Raw genomic sequence first — 23,844 nt, 5'->3', positions numbered from 1 at the left:
AATCAGCTCTTTTTCATGAGGGAGACACAATACAATGCTGCTGGGTTTTCACCTGATTTCAACAGTGAGGAACATGTGGGGTGAGTGATACAGATTGGATCAATAGATAGTGCAGAAACCCTGAGTCACAGTGGCAAACTAAAAGGCCTATGATTTTATTCTCAGCTGAACTCTTAACCCCAACATTTCCTTTGCAAATAAACCATCATAATATTGGACAGAGACTCAGAGGGGAAAAAAATGAACCCACAAATATAGAAACATCTACTTAGGTATTATATGTGTATTTTAGTGGATCAAGGGTTAGAGTCTAGTCTTTTTTTGAAGTCAGAACAATGACATTTAATATAGTTCCTGTTAATTTTGACAATGAAGGATAATTAAGAACTGTTTCTTGTATAGTGCAGAAGGAAAGTGCTCATCTCCATAGCTTCTATTATACTCAGTGCCACTTGGAAGATTAGATGACCTTATTCATAAAGTACTGTCACAAAGTGCTGAGTTCTTCCAAGTCCTCATTTCCAAATTCACACTGGGAGGAAGCAGGTCTTTGAAGGCAGATACTGCCTAAATGTCTTACATACACATTATTCCCACATGTGATGCTCCAGTAAAGGCTTCTCCCTCTATATTCTGTAATTCTGAAGCCAAAAGTGTCTCTCCTGCCTAAAATGGCCACTTAACCCTGAGGTTTTGCAGCACCAGACACCTCTGACCTTGATGCTACACTGATAGTCAATGGTCCTTACTCCTGCCCACTCAGATCACATGATCTTATGGGTACTGATGCACAGAATTCTCACAGCACTGCTTAACAGTACATTTCATTCTTGTTCTGAGTGTCTCTGCTGTTCCACCTTACTACCCACCCAGAAACAACATCTCCAGGCTTTTGAATCACTTCTTGACACCTGCTTCAGTCTATAGCAAAATATCTGGCAGAAACAGGAAGTTTATTGGTGGCTTTGGGAGGCTTCAACATTCTTCACTCATGCATTACGAAGAAAAAACTCCCTGTGTAAGCAGTGTAAATGATCATGGTACTTTACTGCATATAATCTGGTCTCCTCACAATCCATTATACAAAGTAGTAGCTCTGAATATTTTTAAAAGAAACCCCCAAAAAATAGCATTTTTCCTCTTTGCCTCCCTCTCCTCCTACTGCTATCAAGCCAAAATGGTTCTATTGCTTCCTTTTTCCTCCACCGGATTGATGTTTTTTTTTGATCCTCACCATTTTTTCATCACAACACCCTACAATATCAGCATGGAGCCTAAAGCAAAAATCAAGGAAAAGGGAAGGAAAAAAGACCCTGGCAAAATCTGCTTCTCACTACCTTATTTGTCTTCTCTTTCAAAAAAAATGTTGGAAGTCTCTCATGTTCTCTAGAAGCTAAACACACTGATTATTGGAAAGAAAAAATAAGACCAAAGTGTGGTTTTCTCAATGAGCATGCAAGCTGTATCTACTGTGCCTTTCAGTCACTTTGCAATAGTGAAATCACTTTGCTTGCTGTTCTTCTTCAGAAAAAATGTACAGGTAGTATGTTTCCAGCATAGCTGTGATGAAAAGTTAATTAATAATAATTATAATGCTACTTATCACTTACTCTGCACAATAATTTTTTGTGCTTAAAAGATCTTTGCAAACATTATCTAATTAAAATGTGCTTCCCATTTATCTATTTCCATTCTTTGGGTGGCAGATAAGTGACTCTAATTTTCCACCCTTTACAGATGGGAAAACAGAGACAGGCAGGTGAAGCAACTTGGACAAAGATGCAGGCAGGAAAGGACTGAATTGTAACTGAGGAATTCAAAAGCACCAAACTATTCGGGAACAGTATCTCTTGGCCATCTCTTCTTTAGACTTCTAATCTGCAGCATGGTAAAAAGCACTGCTAGGTGATGGAATGTGGCATTTATTGGCCTAGACTAAAACGGCCAAAGAAAGTATCAATATTCTATTTTTCCGGGCCATTTCAAAACTAACTGCTTTGAAAATGTTTATCACTTCTAACCTGCTGATGCATTCCCTTGGTACAAAATACTTCCCACCTAGAGTTTGGGGTCCCCATTTTATGTCTCCTGATCTCCTTATAGCTCTAAGTGTGGCTATTAAGTGCAATACACTTTAGTAATACCCTCATTCATACAATAAAAAGCTGTATTTTACAATTCATTTGGCATAGCTGTTATTTTGGGATCTGCCACACTGGAAACTGGAAAATGCACAAGACGAGTTCCTTTTCAGGGGCCAAATCCATGTTGAGGCATTTTTGTTGTCAAGAGTTCAGGCAGAATCCCAGTGGAATTATAATATTCCGACAGCCATCTTTCTGTTAAGGTGTTCAATCATATTGCAAAGGCCAGGTGCTCTCAAAGTGAGACTGGTTTCTCAGCCGTCTCACAGATCTCATTAGAGCTGAGAGGTGACCTGCTAATGTTACGATGATTATTTCATCTAATGTGATTATAAAGATGCTGAAAAGAGAAGACCTAGTTCTGACACCATTAAGATCACTAAACAGCCAAGTTTTTAGTGGTGAAGTGAGAACAAAACACTCCATGTACCTCATTACCATCCATGAACTGACTATTGTCTGAAAAAGCTGGAAGTTAGATAATATGCTTAGAATGAGTGATGAAACCAAAGGCACAAGCACATTGTCACCAATTCAGCATTCAGCTGCCATTGTTCCTTAAATACTTTTCCAGAAAGGAATATTATTCAGTGCACAAAAGCTGCCAAGACAGCAAGAGAATTAGATGATCTTATAGTAACTGCAACTATTTACCATGGGTGTATCGCGTCATTTCACAGAGAGGCAATAAAATAGAGCAGAAGTGTCACTCAGCTTCTTTTTGACAAGAGCTCTGCTAATATTCTCCATAACATAAAAACTCTTGTGAGACATATGAGAAAGGTACACAATGACACAGCTGTGCCACAACATTCATCTTTATGAGTGAACTATCCCATCTTCAGGGAAGATGAATGACAAAGAGAAGCCAACCTACTTCACCCAGACATCTCACCAATGAGCCTTTCCTCCCATTGTCCTTCAACTCAGAGGTGTCTCTCAGTAAAGGCCCTGCTGCAAAAGCAATTAAGGGCATCTTTGAGTTCCTCTGTATTTTTGTAAGTATATCACTCTTTTCTCATATTTATGAAGAACTCCTGGTTTATGAATAACTCCTGGTAAAAGTAATTAGATGAGGTTCCCATCAAAATGTGCACTCTCACCCCAGGATACCTGTGACCAGGGAGAATGGAAATGAAATGAGCTTGTTCCCCAAAACACTGTCAGCATGATATCTCTATAGCAATCCCATTTCTTCCTCATCTGAGAACCCCCAAACACACTATCTTCACATTCCCTCCCCCATACAACTTCTCATGACAGGGAATCTCTTTTATAATCACTGGAAAAAAAGTTAGAGTTTCAACAGAGGTGAAAGTGCATATATATGTGTATGTGCACATTCTTGTATATACAAAAATATGTGAAAACTTGGACAAACAATTATGAGAGACAACAGAAGTATAGTTATCCTAGATGATTATGTTGACATATAATTTAATGCACAGCTAGAAGACACAGAATATTCCAAATCAATAAAATTATTCTCTCATATATTCAGAACAGGAATCTAATTACAGGCTTAATTGTACAATCATGGTTTAATCTTGGAAGTCAGCTGCTGTTTAATCACTGCACAATAGCTGCCTTGTTCATGACATGGGAAGCCACTGCTTGGGTATTCAGTGTGTAAAGTCTGTACAACCAGAAGCTCATACTCAGAGAAACCAGAGATTACAGGCATGTAAAGGGAAGCCACTGCACCACACTACATTAGTTCTTGAGGTAGAAAAGTTTAAGATTAGCTGAAGGAAGGTTAGTGAAGAATACCTGAAACAAAATAAAACAGTTACTCAAATTGCTGTAGACAGATTCCAGGTTGAGAGAGGATAACCTGAGCCTTCAGCCCACTTCCCCCAAAAAAAAGAAAAGAAAAAAAAAAAGAAAAAGATTGCTACAGAGATTGGGACAACCTCGAATTTTTTTGGTGTCAACACAAGTTTGAGGCTCTGCTACTTCTAGAAGGCAGCCCACTGTCTTTGTTTGGGTTTATTGTCTCATCAAACCCACTTGTGAACACAGCCACCTCTGAACATAACACAAATACCATTTCTAACAAAGAGAAATCCCATTGTTTCACAACAGTTTCCAAAATCAGCCTCACCACAAGAATTAATGAAGAAAGGAGTACCATTTAGAACATCAGAAAAGTTCACCTTTTTCCTGAGCCCCATTTACCACGCCAGGCATTTATGATCATTAATTCTGTTAACACCTTTCTGTTTTCTTGTATTTCCCTGTCTGCAGTCACCAGGTGGCCCAAACTCTGAGCTTCAACTGCGAGGTATTAGTGGCAAGAATCAGACTTTGGCTTGTTTATATAGTGCCTAATGCAGCACTTACAGCATCCTGAGAGACTGAGAAACTAGTGATGCAAAGTGGTGAATAGGAATCATGGTAGAAAAAAATAATTAGAAGAACAAAAGAAAGAAAGGGAAAATGTGTCACTCAAGCATTCTCAGACCCAGCTTTCAGGTCATGACAGGTACAGCAAGGAAAAAATAATTAATTAACAACAAAAGTTGCAGTGTTTGATTACACAGTATGTGAGCTTCACCCATAACTGTTCATCCTCAACATACAACCTCTTTTTTCCATTGCAGGTCTTCCTGCTTACAGCGCCCCAGGCTACATCATTCCCAGACATCCCACTCACAGGCATTCAGCCAAATACATTTACTCATACCTGTAATTTTCCTGCTTGTTCTATTCTTTTCCCCAGCCTTCAACTCTGCACACATATTCTAATCCAAAACATACCAATTAAGCTAGTCCTGAAAACCCTTTTACTCGTCATTTTTAAAATAAATAGCATAGTGGATAACATTTTGGAAGCCTTGAGAAAATAAAACAGAGTGCATTCAGCCTACTAAACACGAAGCTCTACGCTTGTCTCCTTTGACTGTAATAAGCAGGATGAATCAGGGATCAGTTTTCTGCATGAAAATGAGAAACCTGAGTGAGAATGTCTCACATGAGTCAAGCTCCAGCTCAGATACAAGTTAAAGATGAGACTGATCGAGTATTTTTCTTCTAAGGCTCTGGCACACTGCAAAAGCAGCCTGAAACAGGGAACTTGCATAAATATCAGCACTGAGCTGGTGAGTCCTTCTTTACATCACTGTTGCCTGACCCAGTAGAAAGACAAAACTTCCCATAGGATAGTAAGACTAATCCCTACTGTTCCTGCTGTCAGGACAGGGTCTATATGGTGCCAATCAGAATGGTCCACAGATCAATTTGCCTTCTAGGATGCTTGGAGCAGAAGGGAAGGTCATGAAGATACTAAGGTATAAATTCACAGACAAACATGAATTTGTATATGGCTATTTCTTCATATATAATTATATAGGTGTATATAGTGCATGTACATATACACCCCTTCCCACAGAACCCTGTGTATATCTAACCCCTTCTTTACCTCCTCAGCTCCTACATCTCTTACAAAAGTCAGTGTGTGCAACAGAAAAACAATGATCCCATATAGCTCATTCCTTCATGGACAGGGGGAAAAGCCAACTTTGCTACTTTAGTGGGTTAAGCTTCCTTCTATTCCTGGCTGCACCAGCAAAGTTTGAGCACTTCCCATCCCCTTTCCACCTCCTTCCTCCTAGGGAAGTGAATTCTGCACATGCCCTGTTTCTCCCCTGGCATCTAATATTGAGATCTCACCGGGAGCTATTTTCTGAAGGTGGAAGCACATAACACATTGACCCAGCACCAATTTAGAGACATTTGGAACGAGGAGTACTGGTGGTGAGAGGTTCGTGACATCAGTACAGTTAACAGTAGGGAAACAGTGGAGGAAGGAAGGCACAGATTATTCACCAAAAGCACACTTACTTGTAGTAGCAGATATCATGGCCTGCCCGAATCCAGCGAGGCCTGCCCTGGAGAGCTTCCTTCACTGAGTACATGACCGGCTGCATACCTAAATAAAACAAGATATTTTCAATTGATATGACTTCCCTGGCTGGAAAAGACAGAAGTGGGAAGGGAAAGGCTAAACAAGAAGCAACAATATTTTGCCAGTGCTTTCTCTGCAGATAGTTTATGCAAAGTAAATACATTCCCAAAGCCCTGTGCTTTGTTCTGATATAGCTATGTCTGTACAAAAAGCACCTCCAGAAGAAATGAGCTCAATGGAGTTTATTAAAAAATAAATTATCCTACTCTCCGCAAAGGAGAGTTCATTCTGTTTAAAAACAGAGGAAAGGAAAGGAAAGGAAAGAAAAGAATAAGAATCAAGGCATCAACAAGATCCTTAATTTGGTTAGTGCAATATTTTATGCTTGGCTGCACTAGTATTGAACTCTTAATCCTACCACAGCCTTAAAGATCAGTGGTGCATCCAATACCCTACCTTCAGAAAACAGCAAGCAAAACTAGAAGGCTTTAAAATTACTATTAGACCTCAATAACCTCTATGTGTCATAAATGCTGATAACAATAGCATCCATCTTCGTACCATATTATCCCAGAGGATGACTCCTTCCTGACCTCCAAAATTTTGTGCCCCGAGGTACCAGGCTGCCTCTGATCTGAGTTGTGTACACATTACTCACAGCTCCATGAAGCCAGCCCATCTGCAGGGAGTTTTTTGAATCAAATTCCTTTGCTGTACACACCTGCCTGCTCTTTCACAGGCACGGTGAGGATGCTGCCCTCACAGCAAAGCTCTCTGCTTGGCATGTCCCTGGTGAGGGGCTGGGGGCTGCAGGGATGGATGCTGCCAGCCAGCTCCAGTGGACCCAGCACAGTCACAGCTGAGCACAGCAATGGTTGCTGGCAGCACTTCTGTGGAAGAGTATTTAAGAAAGAGAAAAATGCCCTTTCAAGTATTTTTGCATGTTGATAAGTTGCCCCCTGAGCCTTCTCTTGGCTGTTCTTGTGCTGGGAGGAGGTGATGCTTGAAAATCATTAATACTGATGACATATTTCCATAAGCAGCTATTCAGTTCTCTTCTTCCTTTGGGTTTCTGTGTTAAATTCTCCAACACTTTCAGAGCCAGGAAGTGTATCAGCAGCAATGCCTTTCCAGCTCTTATTTGGCTGTGCTGTGGGGTGGCACTAACTCACCTACACCCAGGAGTAACCTCTATATTTCCGTTTCCTGAATCAGTGCCCTGAGTCACATACAAGAAACAATTGTGTTTGGTTCCAGGACATGGGCCACAGCAAGTTTTGGGGGTCACAGACCTGTCCAGATGCCCAGTTTATCAGACAAGATATGTGGGGCTCAGGGTATTCAGGGCTCTCAACGTCCCAAATGCCATCTCCTGCCCTTCTCTCTGCGTCCAAAGGCCACAAACTACCTCAGAGCAGTGGTTGATACTAGTCTACCATCTCATTTTAATTAAAAAAAGTAAAATAAATCAGTTTTTCCTTCCCAATTTCCCTATGGAAATGTTCAATTTTAGAAAACAAACTGAAATCAGGCTTCAGATGAAATCCCATTATTTCCCATGGTAAAGTAAGTCAGTGAAAAAGAGGGGAGGAGAGAGGTAGAGGCTGCACCTCCTGACTTGCTCTGCTCCTGGCCACAACTGTTTCACTGAGTATTCTTTTTCTGGTTTGAAAGTCACACAGTGCCATCTAACCAAGAGAAAAAAGGAAAAATCAAACCAGACGAGTAACCAGGAGTTGCCACCCAGGGCACTTTGCCACTACATCGCAACTGGAGGCTTTTAGTAATATAGTGTGGGCATAAGCCCAGGAAAAGTGTAGAGGGAATGTGGCAAATAAACAGCAATGGTCTGTGTAAATGTTATGCATGTGCTGGAAGGGGTAGTGAGTCTCACTCAGCCAAGCCAGAAAAGCTGGAGCTTCACTGCCCGCTCAGAGCAGCAGAAGTAACCCACAGAAGATTTGTTTGATAGCCAATCCCATGTACAAGCCATCCAAAAGTGAGACAGGGCTTAGCCTCCCTCCTTACTCCAGATGGTATTTTCACATTTCTCTTCCAAATATATTTCTCATTGCATGCTTGAACATGTGAGTCATGTACAATTTCAGGTACACAAAATGAGACCATAAATGCTGACAACAGCCAAACTAGCAGATAACAAACAACTTTCCATAAATAATAGCCTGAATTTCTGGCTGTGAAGGCACCAGTGGCTGCATCAGGGGTTATACTTACAGTAGGACATCAACATACTTCATTTTTAGGCTCCTAACAGACACACCACTCTGAATTGTTTGGTAATTCAGGGAAGTAGTATAAGATGACAAAAAGAAATAATTTTCACTTGGGATTTATATGAATATTTGAACCTCAGCCCTTAGGGTTAAAGATCAAATGCCTTATAATTCATCATGCCACTCCTTCAGCCAGTTTCAAACATACAAGTGACAAGTGATTCCAGCTCCTAATGCTATTTGTTTTAGGTACATTGATCTTGAGAGAGTTGTCCTGGTGATGCTAAAGGCTGTAGTCACAGGGCTTCAGAGGAATGCAAAGTCCGATATTATGGACTTATTAAACATTCTGAGTCAGGTCTTGAGCTGGTGTAAATTAACAGAGCTCCATGGAAACAAATAAAAAACACCCCAACCTATGCCAGCTAACAATTCAATCCAGTCTCCATGCAGAAGAAATAACTTCTCTTCTAAAATCAGTATTGAAAGCTGAGATTTGCCCTGCCTATTTCTGAGCAATGCTGCTTTTCTCCTGAACCACGGACTGTGACAGGAGCTCAAAGACAGCAAGGAACAGAATTTTCTATCATCATTAATATCAACAGAAGTTTTAGTAGGTCTGAAGTCATAGATGTCTTTCTGGATAAACCCAAAGAAACATGAATATTTGTTTGAGGATTATCACATTTACTTAAATCTTACAAGTACTTTCCAATCCTATGCTGTTCATTCAGTTCCAACAGATTGTCTTTTTTCCCCACACCTCTCTCAACTCTAGTGCCATTCTTCCTCAGTTCTGATCTATAAACACAGCAGTGACAATTTTTTTCCCCCACGAACCCTCTCCCAGGTCTCAATATTCAGTTTATTCCCCAGTCCTCCTGAGGATAGACAAAGGTACTTTGCCAAATCTGAAGTGACTCTTTCAGTGTATTTCAGGGCAGATAAGATTAAATTTACAGTCTCCCTATACTTATAGACATGGAAAGTTTAAAGCCTTTCTGGCATTACAAAGATATTCTTGTGAACAGAAGGCCACCCCAATTCCCCAAGGACTCATACCATAATTAAACTGGCTATTGAACTTCTCACAGTTGATAATGTTGAAGCGATAGGGAACTGCTAACTTCATGTCACGGACTTCGAAGTAGAACCACTGGTGATGCTGGTTGCTGTTGACATCTGCATTCATAATTAAGTCATACTCAAACCTATTAAAAAACATAGAAAAAACAGTGGCCATAAACACCCCATGTCTGCCAGTGAATGTGCTGACAACAGGCTATACACACTGTATTGGTCTTGTCAAAACATTTTGAGCTCTGTTTTCTTACTCCTGTTGCTTTCCTGACATTTAAGTGTTGGAAGGCATGATTAGCTCTGTGCCATATCACCTGTTTTCCTGGCTGACCCTTTCCAAACCCAGGAGAACACCACCATTCCATGCTGTGGTTGCAGCAGAAGGCAGGCTGGGACACATCTGCTCCAGCTGTACTTACTCACGCACTTGGATGGCTTTGCGAAGGTTTCCCGATTCAAACTTGGAGAAGAATGTCAGACAACCTGGAGCACCTGGGCTTGAGCAACTGCTGTAAAACAAAGCAAGGACACTTATAGCAGATTGCTTCAAAGACAAGCTTTCCCCAGCACCTTTTGTATGCTATAATAGGCTTAAATAATTTCTCTAATAAGCAGGACCCTGGGTAGTAGCAAGAGGTGAGCAAATCCATAATCCTCCTATCTGATACACCTTTCCTCTCTACTCTTGCTTGGTAATTCTAAATCACATCTTTCCTTTTCCCAATACTCCTTTTTGTCACAGTTCATGTTTGCTTTCTTTATTCCAACTACTTTCCCACTGGGCTATTCCTGTTAATTCATTAATTGCAGAAGGCAGCTTTATACAATTACTACACATTTACTCTTCCCTCATCTATATAGTTTTCTTCTCCTATAGCTTAGAAATCTGTAAGTTAATCTTAAACAACTTCACAACTTTCTCCTACCTCAAACTGTCCTTCATCTTTTTTTCATCTAAAGAATGTTCTCCAATTCATTCATCCTTCCTCTGAATGCAACTTCTTCATATTTGGGACCCTCTCAACTGCCCTGCGCTATGTCTCAAAGACCACTATTGCTGACCATAGTTGAGCACTTAAAGTAGTTCCCAAGGCCAGGTGTGTGGTTTTCAGAAGACTTTTGTGAGTGTCACACTTATAAAATAGAGTACATCTACAGCCCATGACACTGGCTGTGCAGACACTTGGTGGGAAATGCTGCTTCAGGCTGCAGAGAAACTGGTATAATCCCCAGCACCAGTCTGCCCATCTCTGTTCCAAATCATTACATGCAATGCAGACATATCCAGGGACACCATACAGTCTCATTGATGGATGGATTCTCTTGCTCTGTCTAAAAGTTTTGAGGCTTTTCTGCTCCACTGACTTCCACAACAAATCCTTTCCATGGAGTCACGTACAAGGAACCTACTCCTCCTAGATATTTTCTCAACTGGGGCTTTAGCTCCTGTGTTATTTCTTCTTTACCTTTCTCAGAGCTGTACAAGTGAACTGAGCTCACCACCCCACCCAGCACTGACAGTGCCCCTGGTTACAGTGCTCAGTTGTAGTTACCCACCTGGGCTCATCCAAATCAAACACAGTTCTGCCGATCACATCACCCGGCTGGATTAGGCGGCGAACATCATCTAGGACTTTGTCCCTAGGAGAAAGAAAGCAGTAAATTGTAATGACACTGATAAATCTCAATATAGTAGATTCTTCTAGAAGTAATATGAAGAGTCTTCGGAAATTCTTTTCAAGGACTGGTAAGGAAGGACTTCCATATGCTAATTCCAGGTGAACTTTATCTTTTCCCACCATGAGAATGCATCTGCTCCATTCCCATTACAAGTTGCCTTTTGGGTTAAATGACTGATTCTGAAAAATTTCTATTCTCTGTAGTATTGTGTCAATTTTGATTTATCCCCTGTTCTTCCTACTCAAGGCCAACCTCCCAAGTGGCCAGTCTTGCCCTGTGAGGAAATATCTGCCATAACTTATAAACCTACTAGTCTGACTCAAAGGGAATCTTGACTTTAAGTCGAGCTGATTTCTACTATTTAAACGGAGTTTCTCTAATCCCTAAAGATGATCAAATATGGAATACCAGATTTTCTTCCTGACCTTTGAAGCAATCATGTTATGCCCTGAAGTACGTCATGATTAGTTCCCATTTCAGCTGTGCAGTTACACATGTTGTTGTAGCCATAAAAGCAAAGCTTTTAGAGCAACAGTGCAAGAAAATGGTAGAGTGATTTTGCCTCTAAATAAGATCTCTAGCTTTTGTATTTGCTGCAGAAAGAATCATTCTCTCTAGAGATCAGAAATCAGTGTTCTTCACAAAAAACATTTGATTAGTGTTGATCAGCTCTAAAGTTTAGCACAGAATCCAGCCTCTTTGCTATCTGATAATAATTCCCTATACCACTAAAAAGAAATGTAAGGTCATTCCACACAGCCACACATGGAACAAACGAAACTGTGGTTATAAGAGCTTCCTCTCCCAGTACAGTTTCAAAACACAGCTTCCCACTCATCTGAGCACCTAAATAAAATGAGAGGTCTTTTCTGAGAGGACAGAAAGGATTTTCCCTCAAAGGAGCCAGATGGGACCCAATATTGCAAGCACTAAAGGTGGCTGGGTAAAGAGCAAGATTGAGCATAAAAATGTATCCTGAAAGGACACAGAGTCTTCTTCATCTCTAAAATGGGCTTGTTCTCATTTGTGTTCTAGCAAGGACACAGATTCACAGCATACTGTGGGTCTTGGTCTGGTTGCTTTAATGAAAAGCCGCTAGTAAATGTATATCAGAACTTTGAGCAGCTGAGTCCTGTCACAAACATCACTATATCAATGCATTTATCAATAACTGGTTTAATCAATAACAATTTGAAATACTAGATAGGTGAGTATGGATTCACAGAAACCATAAATATGTCTCCCCAGGGTTGCCACTTCCACCTTGGTCTATGAGACAAAGAAAAGAACACAGATAATGCACAGCTTACCCACTGACACAGAGGAAGTCCGTGTCAAAGGTAGGGAATAGGCTTGCTGATTCCTAATCCTGTTCCTAATCCAGGGAGATGCTAATTCCCCTTCCTCAGGAGGAAGACCTAGATAAGGTCATCCTGCTGTTTGGCCTTGAGGCAAATGATCGGGTAGCCAAAAATTTGTTCTATAACTTCCTAAGACATTCAGAAATGTTAGATTCTACATAAGACAGCTTTGAGCTGGAGAACTCTCAGTGTGGTAGTTTTATGAAAGCACAATCACCTTTGAACTCCCTGCTTGCGCTCCAACATGGGCTTGCTGTGAGGAGGTGGCTGGTGACCCCAGAAATCGGGAAATGCCAAGTCTCTGTAACCTGGTATGGACTTAACACATTTGGCCCTGGCTGTGTAGAAGCGAGGGCTGTGGAATAGGACATCCCCTTGGTGTTTCTCCAGAAGATTTCTCACTATGTCTGAGCTCTCCAGCCTCCCTCCAGGACTAGGATTGATTGAGGCCTCACAGTGAGGGTAAAACCGTTTTTTGTACCAAGCAGCATCTTTTGGGAGAGGGCGCAAAGCAAGCACATGACTTCTGGCTGCATCTTCCTCTTCACAGGAGTCTGTATCCTGGGCTGCTTCTGCAATGTCTCTCTTTTCATCATTCTGATCCCATCTGCATTCCTCCTTCTTTCTCCAGCTCTGCAGTGGAACTTTGAAATCCTGTTCCCCAGGATCTAGTCCCATCTCTGTGACACTTTGGTTTCTCCATCTGCAGTTTGGATGTTTCACAGAAGTAGCACTTGGAATGAAATGAGAAGGACCAGAGTGAAGACTCTCAGTCCTGTCCTTCAAGCTCTTCTCTTCCTCAGACTCCAATTCAAGCTCCTTTAGGTTTAAAAAGCAAAGGAATTAAAAGAAAGTAAAGACAGATTGTTCCTCCTTCCAGAGGAAACCTTTCAAGGAAGAAAAGAGGAAATATTTACACATCTCCCAAAACAGTACTCAACCAATAAAACAACCAGAACAAAATCAGTGCATGGACCACCTGCCAGCATTTCTCTATCCACAAAGCTGTTTCAACAGAAGTCCTGAGAAACTGAAAGGATCCAAGTAGAGATGACTCACGCAGATGACTCAACTGAAACCAATTGTTCTAACAAAGAAGGGAAGATATTTTACAAGGCATTTTTTTTAAATATAAATGTTACAGCGGGGTAAAGGCAGCCAATCTGTCATGCAAAACTCCACCTTCATACAAGAGTATAATTTAATCCCATTTGGCTACTTATGGTGACAATCAATGTAACAATATTGTGTATACAGGAGATACATTAAACCAGCGGTCTTTTCCAGATTCATATTTGAATCAGGGTTTTCAGCTCTCCTAAATTCCAAGACTTGTAATGAGTGCAGTAGTCCATTTTTTTGTCCCAGACTGAATTAGGAAAAAATATTTGAACTGTTCATTTCACTCAGTGGCAGTGCAATCTTCCCCTCTTCCTTCAAACCACTAGTTGACAGTGTTTATTTTCCACATCTCATTCTGATCTTGATATTGCTGTTGAAATTGCCAGCAAGGATACAAATTATCTGACAGATTTCTCATGTGGCAATTGATTCAACAGTGCTTACTTAATCTATACCCAGACAAATGTGCATTGAACATCATTCCCTTTATCACTCACGATTCACACCAATAAACTATAGTAAAAAGTCATAATCTTTGGTTTTCCAGTCCTATAAGACTTACAGGTTTCCTTTTCCAATAGCCTTGTCTAGTCATCACTTGTCAATGCTCCCTTTCAAGTATTTCTTAAATTCTAGAATATTCATAAATAAAAGAAACCTCACTATGATCATACCTGAAAATTATGGGAAAGTTCTGGACACATTGCTTCATATTGTCCAAGATCTTCCTCTGGTCGGTCAAGCACTGGCCTTGACCTCAATTTATTCACATCTGTCTCCAAATCATAATCCTACAAAAGCAGAATTAGAAAAGCACATAAATTACAAATGCCCCACAAGATGATCTCAACCATCAGTGAAATGGGGATAAGAACAGGATCTGAAACTTTCAGAGTTGAAAGTTCTTATGCATTGATTTGCAGCCTCACCCGTATTAGATATGAGAACCAAGGCCAAACTGTGTCAAACATTCAGTCATTGCATTAAAAAAAAAACAAAACCAAACAAACAAGAAACCAAACAAAGACCAAACCAACAAAACAAACCCCAAAAACCAGGAAAAGATGGGGCAGGAGGGAAGGATGGAGACATGGCATTGATGACGGGGCATTACACTACATCATTATTCAAATAATTCCACGTGTCTTTAAGTATGTTCCACCAAATACCATCAAAGAAGTGATTTGCTCCTGACAATCAGACTAATTTCTGAAGCTGTTATGGAAAGAAAAATGTAAAATTGGCTGAATGCACAAGTGTCCATGGCATTTCAAACCCCAAGTCACACCTGTGTCACAAAGCAGAGTCTGAACTGGTGTTTGGGCCTAGGTTAAAAGGCAATGAAGGGCTGCAAGGAGCGTGAGGTCAGGTTAAAAGGATTTGCCACTAACAGCATACTGATGCATAAATAGCTTCAAACTTGCTGAAGATTTGGACTGAAAAGAATAGAGGGTTGATGTGGTGATTTTGATTTTCATAGAACTGTCTAAACAGCTCCTGAGAGAAGCGTGAACTGAGTTTCAGTTCGGTTGCTATTGCTTGTATGCATGGATATGTGTTTGTAGCTGTGAAAATGTTTGTAAACCACATCAATACCAGGAAACATTGTGCAAAAGATCTTACACAAAGAAAGGTAAGCTGAAAGTTCATTATCCATTCCATGCTTGCTTTCCCTCTAGCAAGATTTTTCAAGGAAGATATATGACCAGCACACCAGACAAACAGTATTTAAAACTCCTGTTCAGAACAAGCTCTTAGGCAAAAAAAAACCCCAAAACTGCTTACATCTAGTTGGTAAATCCTTATGAATAATGAAATAGTTCAGAAGCATAGGAGCTGTTTCTGAATGAATAACTAATTAAAGAAGGAGATAAATTCACTATGAACCTTATTCCTAATGAACATCTTGACAAGCTCTAATATTCAGATAAAAACAGCCAGACAAGGGCAAGTTAGGACACTCAGATAATGTGTGGGGGATTTTTTAACTTCCTTTTTTCATTGGGTGACATCAGTTTAATACTTGAGGAGAAAAAGACAGGGCAGTAATGAGAACACCCTTTCACAGAAGTCTCAATCATATCTAATTAGACTGTATATGCAACTTCATTTCTTTATTTCGCCTTCCCAAGCCACTTTAGGTGGATAAGACTTATTAGCAGCATTCAGTACTTCACATTTGCATATGAGCTTGTTTGTATTTTCACAAGAAAAAGGTTTGCACTCTCATCCTCAGCTGGTAGGGGGTTTTTTGCCAGTGAGGTCATTGCAGGGATAATGCTAAGGGAAGAATTCAGGGAAGTATGGAATAATTCATTGTATTATTTGTCTGTGTAGAGCATCAAATAAAGAAGGAATATAGGTTCAAATGCCCCAGCTGTGGCTTAAAATAACTAACCTTTTCCTTAGTGTGGGTGCACAGCCAAATATGATCTGATATGGGAAGAAAGAGAGGGTTAGTCTTTCCTAGGTGATAAATCGATTTTTCCTGAGTAAGTTTCATTTTTCTGGCATACACCTAGAGGAATCAAAGATCCACCATTTATCCCTGACTGTGTATGTGATTCTAATAGTTGCTGGTCAGTCTCTCTGCAGGAACAGAGAAGTCACCAAATCCACACCATCCTGGGTAAGAAGATGGCAATGAATAAAATAAACACGGGGAACTCTAATGAAAATCAATGCTTTGTCCTTGTCTTCTTTCAAATATCCTTCTATTATTCATTTAGTGTGTTCATGCGGGACCACACACACATCTACATTCTCTGCTTAGATAATCTTTCAGAGTGTCAAAATGGACAATGAAAAGTTTTACTTTCCAGTATGTAGATAATTATGGAAACTATGGCTCATATACCTACTTCCTCCTTACTCTCCCCATCCTCGTTATCCAGGTCTTTTTCAGCTTCTTCTTCTCCATCACTTTCATAGTCACCTGCAGGAGTAGAAAAGAGGTAGAGTCAAAGGTGTTCAACCTAATATCCCTCTCATGTCCTGCAGAGAAATACATGTAAACTCTTCTGTGTGTGCCACACACTCTATAACCCACCACAACCCTGATTAAAGCAGATCTCATTTGTTAATCTCTGAATTTGGCACTAGATCATCCAGTTTTTACAGCTCTGTTCCCTTGGACTCAAACACTGCCCTTCAAAATCATGACAAATGTCCCCATGGTATGGATCCAACTCATTTTACAAAGCAATACAGAGATTTTCTGCTTGGCTGCAATGATATTACAGGATGTTCTTAATCTATATTATCTAGATTAGAGTGTTTTACTGCTATGATTGTTATAGTATTTGAGCATCTTCCACATGAAACTGAATGCAACAGAAATTGCTTGTGTGTATCATGGAGCCTGCTGTTTCTCCTTTTCTGGGGAGTAGCTATTCTGCCTGTACTTGAGTTCTGCTTTTCAACAAGAGCTCACATCTTCTACTCATGGAGCATGACTGCTATCTGCTTTTATTTTAGAAAGTGAAAAGGATAACAATTCCCACAATTCTTTAAGGAAAAAGCTCCAGGGCAGTTCTCCCTCTCCCATACAACCATGCACAGGCACAGTTATGCCTCACTCTGTTGCTGTGGATCAATGGCATTTCCAGCCTTTGCTATGCCCACTCTGCTCCATTATTTTTTTGGATAATAGAAGAATTTCTTTTTATTTTTCTTCGCTCCTTTTATTCTTCTTTAATTTATTCTCCAAACACGCCCTCCCAGCTTCAAGAAGACCTGGGAGTAATTTATTCTCTATTGAATGACACTGTAGGCCATCAGATTCAGATTAATTTTAACTGTAAACCCCAGGACTGTGATACCAAGTCTCCCTTCCCCAGACCCTACACTTAAATCTCATGTCATGCTCTTTTTCTTCCTATGAATTCAACCTTCAGCCATTTACCTTCAGATTCCTCACATGGAGGTTCAGCCTTGGCATTCCCAGGAAGAGGGAAGGAATAGGAACTTCTTACTGTCGCCACAGGCAGATGCTCCTTGGGGTAGCACTTTCTCAAAATCTGAGTTGCAGTGGTTATAATAGGATCCAGATTTTTACAAGAAGAACAGTCCTAGGAACAAAAGGAGAACAACACTTAGAATGGTCTCTTAGAACTGTCCTACCTGTTACACACAGTCCCCCCGAGCAGTGCTGGGTTAATGACTGGATTCCATCTTAAAGGCCTTTTCCAATCTAAATGATTCCATGATTCTAAAGTACTTTATTATAATCAGAAACAGGAAAATGACTGTGTTAGGGTTTTTTTAGTTGTAGAAGATTTTACTCTGTTTTCTCATGTATGATTGAACAGCATTATAAGATTCAGTGGGATTAACCGGGATTCCTATAGGGAGGCTAGGAAAAAATCATCTAAAGCTGACATGCTTACAAGACTCACTACAAGAATCCTAATATGTATTTCTAGATCTCTGGCTGTTTGGAACAAGGGGGAGAGAAAAGACAATTTTGAAAGCATCTCCAAGGAAAGTTTTATTATGGGTATAGCAAACACCAAGGAAAACTGGTTTCTATTTCTGTTTCAATTTATTCACTCTTTCACATGGTTTCCTTTGTTTGCTTGTTATTAAAGGAAAGATTAGGAAAGTTTGTCTCCGTGTGGGAACAGGCTAATGTTCTTGAACAGTCTTACTGTAGTTTAGTTTACTAAAACTGTTCTGTTTTTAGTAGAACAGTGAACACAGGACTGTTTAATTGCCTGCCTTGGGACAGCCAACTTAATTCACTGCCAAGTGAATTTAAATAGTCAAGAACAAGGCATATACATCCAGTCAATGAATTTCCACACTTGGAGTTACTCAATGATGCCATTTGAAAATCATATTTTTCTTTACAGCAAATTAGCTTACAAGTGCAAACAAGCCTTCAGATACCTTACAGGGAATTTGTGGGACTGTTTGGATTAGTGCTCACAAAGTGCTCTCAGATTCCAAGATAATACAGTTTACAAGTGACTGAAAAATATTACATCATTGTGTTGGAAAAGCCCTTTTTACTGGCACCTGAGACATAGGCAGGAGACTGCTTTGTATGTGTGTAAGCTACCCCACTTATTTTGTCGTGGGATAATGTGAATGAGGGAAGAGTGAATCCTTAGCTCAGAAAACTCACGTAAATCTACCCAGAACTGAAGAGATCTGCTTTTTAGTCTCCACACTCCATCTTTTCTCCACTGAATCTGGAATAGTCCAGATATTACAGTATGTGATATATACAAAAAAAAGGAGGTTTCAATATGACAGTAAGACAAAAGATAGTGATCCTAATGGATGTACTACCGGAAAACGGAGAGTGGAGTATAGGATGATATTATCCTAGAGTAGTACAGGAAAATAAAACAGGCAAGCTTAAGACATCAGATGGAAAAGTGATAAAATAGCAAAATAACATTGCATGCAGCAGCCTCTCCTAAAGTAGATACCAACCTGTTTTCTTGTCTCAGAGCAGGCAGCTCTATCACTGCACACAAAACCAGCCAGTGCTAATGTGAATATACCATTTGACTGTCAGGAAAGTCTAACTGCAGTTGGGAAAAAGCAATGGGAACAGAAGGTATTTCCTTTCCACAAATGATTTCATTATCTAAAACTATTTTTCATTCCAGGTAAAAGTAGAATATAAAATATCTCTAAATTCCCCTAAAATATCTCTAAACTCTCCTCAAATAATGTAGCAGTCAGTTCTAATCTATGTAAGGTGACAGTCTTTGAACTATTGGCTCTTTCTCTAAAGACATAAGCTTAAAGGCTATTAAAAGCTTAGGTATTTCATCTGTCCATCAGCCCAGACAATAGGCAGCCAGAGAGGTTGCAATTGAAAACCATCCTTGTAAATAGGATATCCACTGGAATTTAAAACAAACCCATCTTGGCAAAACTGTTTCCATTTCAAAAAGAAATGTTTAAAAAGTTTCAGCAGAACTTTTCTAGCCAGCTTTTAACACCTTTAAAATCTCATTAGCTGTTCAGAGTTTGGTCAAGGTTAATCACCACAGCCAGCAAATTCCTAAAGGCACCAAAATACTGTCTATAAAGAGTCATTGCTTTCCCAACCAGGAGTGGGAAGCACTTCCAATGCTTGATGTCTTGGAGAAACACGGTGAGACTGACAATATCCCAAAGAAGCAGTGAGGGAATGTACTGAGCTTTGAATTTATTAACCTTGGTAATTTCATGTCCAAGGTCTCCCTAAGAGTGCACATTAGAATAAAGCAAACTGGAGGCCCCCGGAGCTGTCATTTCCGCTCCACTTCTAACCTTTGGAAGGATTAGCATTATCAGTGTTTACTGGAGCCTTAGTATGTCATTTCCTGTTTGCTCACCCAAGGTGACCCCATGTTTGCACTTCCCATGGAGTTGCTCCCAGGCTGAGCTATCAGGAGATGTTAGCTCAGAAAGCTTCATGGGCTGCAGAAGGCTCTGGAGAGGGAACGAGCTGACATCTACCCTCAAGTAGCTGTTTCCATCCACCCTATTAAAGTTTCTGCAGACCAGGGACTTCTCATTAACAGAGGCCACAGGCCCTCAGAAGGTCTGCTAGTTCTTGCCACCTCATTCCACCTAAAGGAATGGTCAATTCCTCATGAGAAAAGTGAAGTGAAAAAATTACAGAGGTCTCCTATATACTGTTAGTAAGAAATATCTTTCAGTCACAGAAGAATCATTCATGACAGTGATGGTAAAAGAGAAGAAGTAGACGCACTGGATCACAGGGCAATGGATTTTCTAAAGGAGAAGGGGACAGGTTTTTCTTTCTGTCTGTGATGTTCCTAGAATGAGATAATGCACTGGCCAGTAAGAATGATAATTGAAACACTTCTGTAGAATCAGGTCGACAATGGAAGGATTTTCCCTAAGTCACTTCTCCACAGTAGACTAAGGAAGAAACTGAGAGGCTGAAGAAATTGCCACTGTTCTGTACCTGCCTTTTCTATACCTTATAGAGATCCCATCCACAGGACTATGGTATCTTTCTTGAACCCACAATAATGTTTCACAAGATTAACATTTAGCCTCCTGAAAAACAGGTGATGGATGTTTCTCATTATAAAAGGCGTGGCTAAATAAGCTGATTGAGTGGAATTATCTGGATACCGTAAAGGAAAAATCTCATGAAACACCTAAGCAATTCCTCTATAGATATATTGCATTATTCTTCAGGAGAGGAAGACCAAGCAGACAGCAGGATGCACAGGGAAGGAGAAAAAAGCAATAAAACTCTGGACTAGAACTCCCTTGAGGATCGTAGGAATTAAGATTTGTTTTAAACTGAAACCTTTCAGCTTTTCGGAATTACTAACTGTATAAAAGTCAATACTTCTTAACATTATCATTTTTTTCATCTATATGTCCTATCCTGAATTTATATAAGTATGGAATTTCCCGCACTGTGAGGTAAAACTCAGCACTAACTACCAAATCACCTAATTTAAACACAAAAAGCACCATTACCTGCACGCTTGTAAAGAGAATCTCCATTCCTTTGGAATCAAGGAAAGTCTCTCTGCCCAGCTGGATGTTGGTGATGTACTTCAGGCAGAGCAGGAGACCTCTTCGAATGTAAATGTAGTTGTTGGATACATCATTGCGATGCCAGTCTTGGTAGAGTCTCAGCAAGCCACCCAGGTAGCCCCTGTTCACTGCCCGGCGGCTGTTGGACTCTGAAAACAGAGAGAAAAGGCTAAACTAAACTCTTTCCTGTTTGAAAGCAATGTGGCAACTCAGTGCTCAAACTCAGACTTTAGCACCTGCTCATGGTCTTAATTAAAAAAAATAGAATTTTTTTAACTTTTTAAAATTATTATTATTTAGGGTGTTATTTGCTAACCATGCACTAGGTTCTTGGAATCCTACATGAAAAAAAGAAGCAGTTTCTCTCCTGTCTATCTGGAAACAGCTGCTCCAGAACCCTCCAGATGAATCAAACCATGAGTAGGGAATGGGCAGAGCCCATATATCCTTCCATGTGCTAACAAACTTAATTCCAGTTGCAGCACTACAAGATTTCCTGAAACTGCAGAAGCTCTTGAGGAGTGAGAAAAGCTAAAGAACAGTAATATTAGTCAACAGCAGGTCATAAAATCTTCTGAAGTGGTGTACTTCAGTCCTGAGAGAAAACCTTGCTGAGATCAACAAATTCAAAAACTTTGTGGCTGTACAGTCCTGTCACAGACAGAGAAATTATGTTTAACTTCTAAATGTATTCCCACATATGCCTGTACAGTGAAGGTCATGAATAAAGTGATTCTATGAACCCACAGTATTTAAAAATTAACAAAACACTAACACAAGCAATAGCACTTTGGGCTTCTTTTCTGTTGCTTTCTTGCTCCAAGATTTTAAAGGTCATATTAAGGTAATGTTTAAAGGCTTTACTGCATAGGCAAGAAAATGAAAAAAAAATTAAAAAAAATAAACTATATAAAAATATAGGAGGACAGCTGCAATACTCCCTTAAACATGTAGCTCCAGGATATCAGACTGAAAAGAGAAGACTATAAAACTTGTAATAAAAAATAAAGTCTGCTGAGTATTCTAAAACACATCCCTTCACCCACTGCGTTCCTTCCTGCCCGTCAGGACCAACATGAAGCCATACCAAACTCCAGGCTCCCTCCCTTCAAACCAACCCCGCCTAAACATCTTTTCCTGACTGGCCCTGACATTCTTTGCTGTGACACACGTTAGAAGCTGTCAGGAGCTCAGTAATCAATGGAGGGGCCAGGTAGCATACAGGAGCATAAGACAGGAGCTCAGCTCCCTGAATACCAATCAGCATCTACAGCTCACAACAGATGGCTCTTGGTACGGGTTCTCCAGAGCCAGTAGGCTCCAATCCATTTCCAGTTCATTAAGCCAAGTGCCAGAGCCTCTCACACCTGGAACTTTAAAGTCACCAGTGGGGATTCACAGGACAGGAGAGGCAGCTAGAGGTTAAGAGAGAAAATAGAAAGATGCTGTTTGAAGAAAATCAGTAACAAGGGAAGCCATGGAAGGAGCAAGCAGGAAGCAGTGTGGGCAGCAAACCTCAGTCCTAGTGAAGAAGCAGATGGAGACATTGTGAAGGCAAAGATGTGACCTAAAGTTGTCTCAGTCTGCTCTCTGCAGCACCTTAGCAAACTCTTACCTGGAGAAGGGATTGGAGGGCTATTTTGCTACCTGGCCTGGTCCTGGAATTTTATCTACCATTGGCACCACACGTCTGGCAACAAACAGCACTCCAATACTGGTCTGACAACTCATTTCAATCCTGCTCTGCATCTTCACACCACTCTGCTGACGTGCCCTCACACTGACCTGCTGGTCCCACAGCTACTCCAGCCCTACACAGCTCTGCCCAGGCTCTGCACCTTGGCCTGCAGTTCTCTAGCACTGTATCCCCTCACTGTTAACCACCTCACACTAACTCTGCCAGTACATCTTGTATTTCGAGGCTTAGTGGTTGTCAGCATGTAGAAGGTCATCCTCTTCCTTTGACCTTCACTCCATATTTCTGTTTTCTATTTGACTTTCTGCAAGAAAACTTTAATTGCTTGAGAATCCCTTATCAATCCCAATGATTTTATTCATGATTTCCTCTTAATCCTCAACCAGCTGTCATGTTTACTAACCTGTAGGATGCCTAACCCCTTAAATCAGTCAATCTTCCTTGAAGAATTACTCAGGAAGCCCTGTAAAAGTCAATAAGTATATAAAACATGACAAGAAGAAGAGAGTCAGGGAGTGTAAGGTAGGGACAATTTAGATCAGACTCAGAGCTTCCCTGAACTGTTCAGGGACAGATGAAATTGGACTAGATCTAGAGTTTTATAGCCTCTAGCACTCTGTGCTTGAAGTCTAAGCTTTCTGTGTCAATGCTGAAAGGAAGAGGGAAAAACTGGAAAGCACTGTGTGTAGAGCTTCTTGGGGAATTTATTTAAAACAAAAAATAAAAAAATTCTCATAAAGTATGTTTGTGATTTTTTCCCTCACATCTTTTCAAGACAGATTTCCACATTTGAATCCCAGCTCCATAGGGACCAGAACACACAACTGTCCTATGTCTCAGTTTTAATACTCGATGAAAAGCATGGAGGAAGCTGAGCAGAATAACTTTGCTGTTTTGTCTGTGGTAAGCTAGGATCAAAACAATTGCTTTGAAAAGTGAAGCTGAGATAGTGTGTTCTGTGAAAAAGAGATGGAGAGGCAGGACTACAGCTTCCTCAGCTCTTTGATCAGAAGCAATGAGAATTAATTGCTGAAGGGGCAAAAAACACATTCATTTTGTTTCTGCTGTCTGATTTCATTGATTCTCCTCTGCT

The 23,844-nt window shown here is 40.3% G+C and overlaps 1 protein-coding gene across 1 annotated transcript in view; it reads right to left on the bottom strand.

The window, feature by feature from the left end:
* AGBL1 (ATP/GTP binding protein like 1) overlaps positions 1-23,844 on the bottom strand; it is a 248,895-nt gene that overhangs the window by 194,080 nt on the left and 30,971 nt on the right. The window contains exons 5-13 of the mRNA XM_027644667.1: positions 20,996-21,204; positions 17,433-17,598; positions 16,390-16,463; positions 14,203-14,319; positions 12,624-13,225; positions 10,923-11,006; positions 9,785-9,874; positions 9,348-9,496; positions 5,988-6,075 (exon numbers count right to left, since the gene is read on the bottom strand). Of these exons, the coding sequence (XP_027500468.1) occupies positions 5,988-6,075; positions 9,348-9,496; positions 9,785-9,874; positions 10,923-11,006; positions 12,624-13,225; positions 14,203-14,319; positions 16,390-16,463; positions 17,433-17,598; positions 20,996-21,204 (1,579 nt within the window). The remainder of the gene's footprint in view (positions 1-5,987; positions 6,076-9,347; positions 9,497-9,784; positions 9,875-10,922; positions 11,007-12,623; positions 13,226-14,202; positions 14,320-16,389; positions 16,464-17,432; positions 17,599-20,995; positions 21,205-23,844) is intronic.

Source organism: Corapipo altera, unplaced genomic scaffold (genome assembly GCF_003945725.1).
Source record: "Corapipo altera isolate COAL_440 unplaced genomic scaffold, ASM394572v1 50, whole genome shotgun sequence".
NCBI lineage: Eukaryota > Metazoa > Chordata > Aves > Passeriformes > Pipridae > Corapipo > Corapipo altera.
Note: the sequence above shows the minus strand (reverse complement) of the source record. Positions and strands in the feature narration are given on the sequence as shown.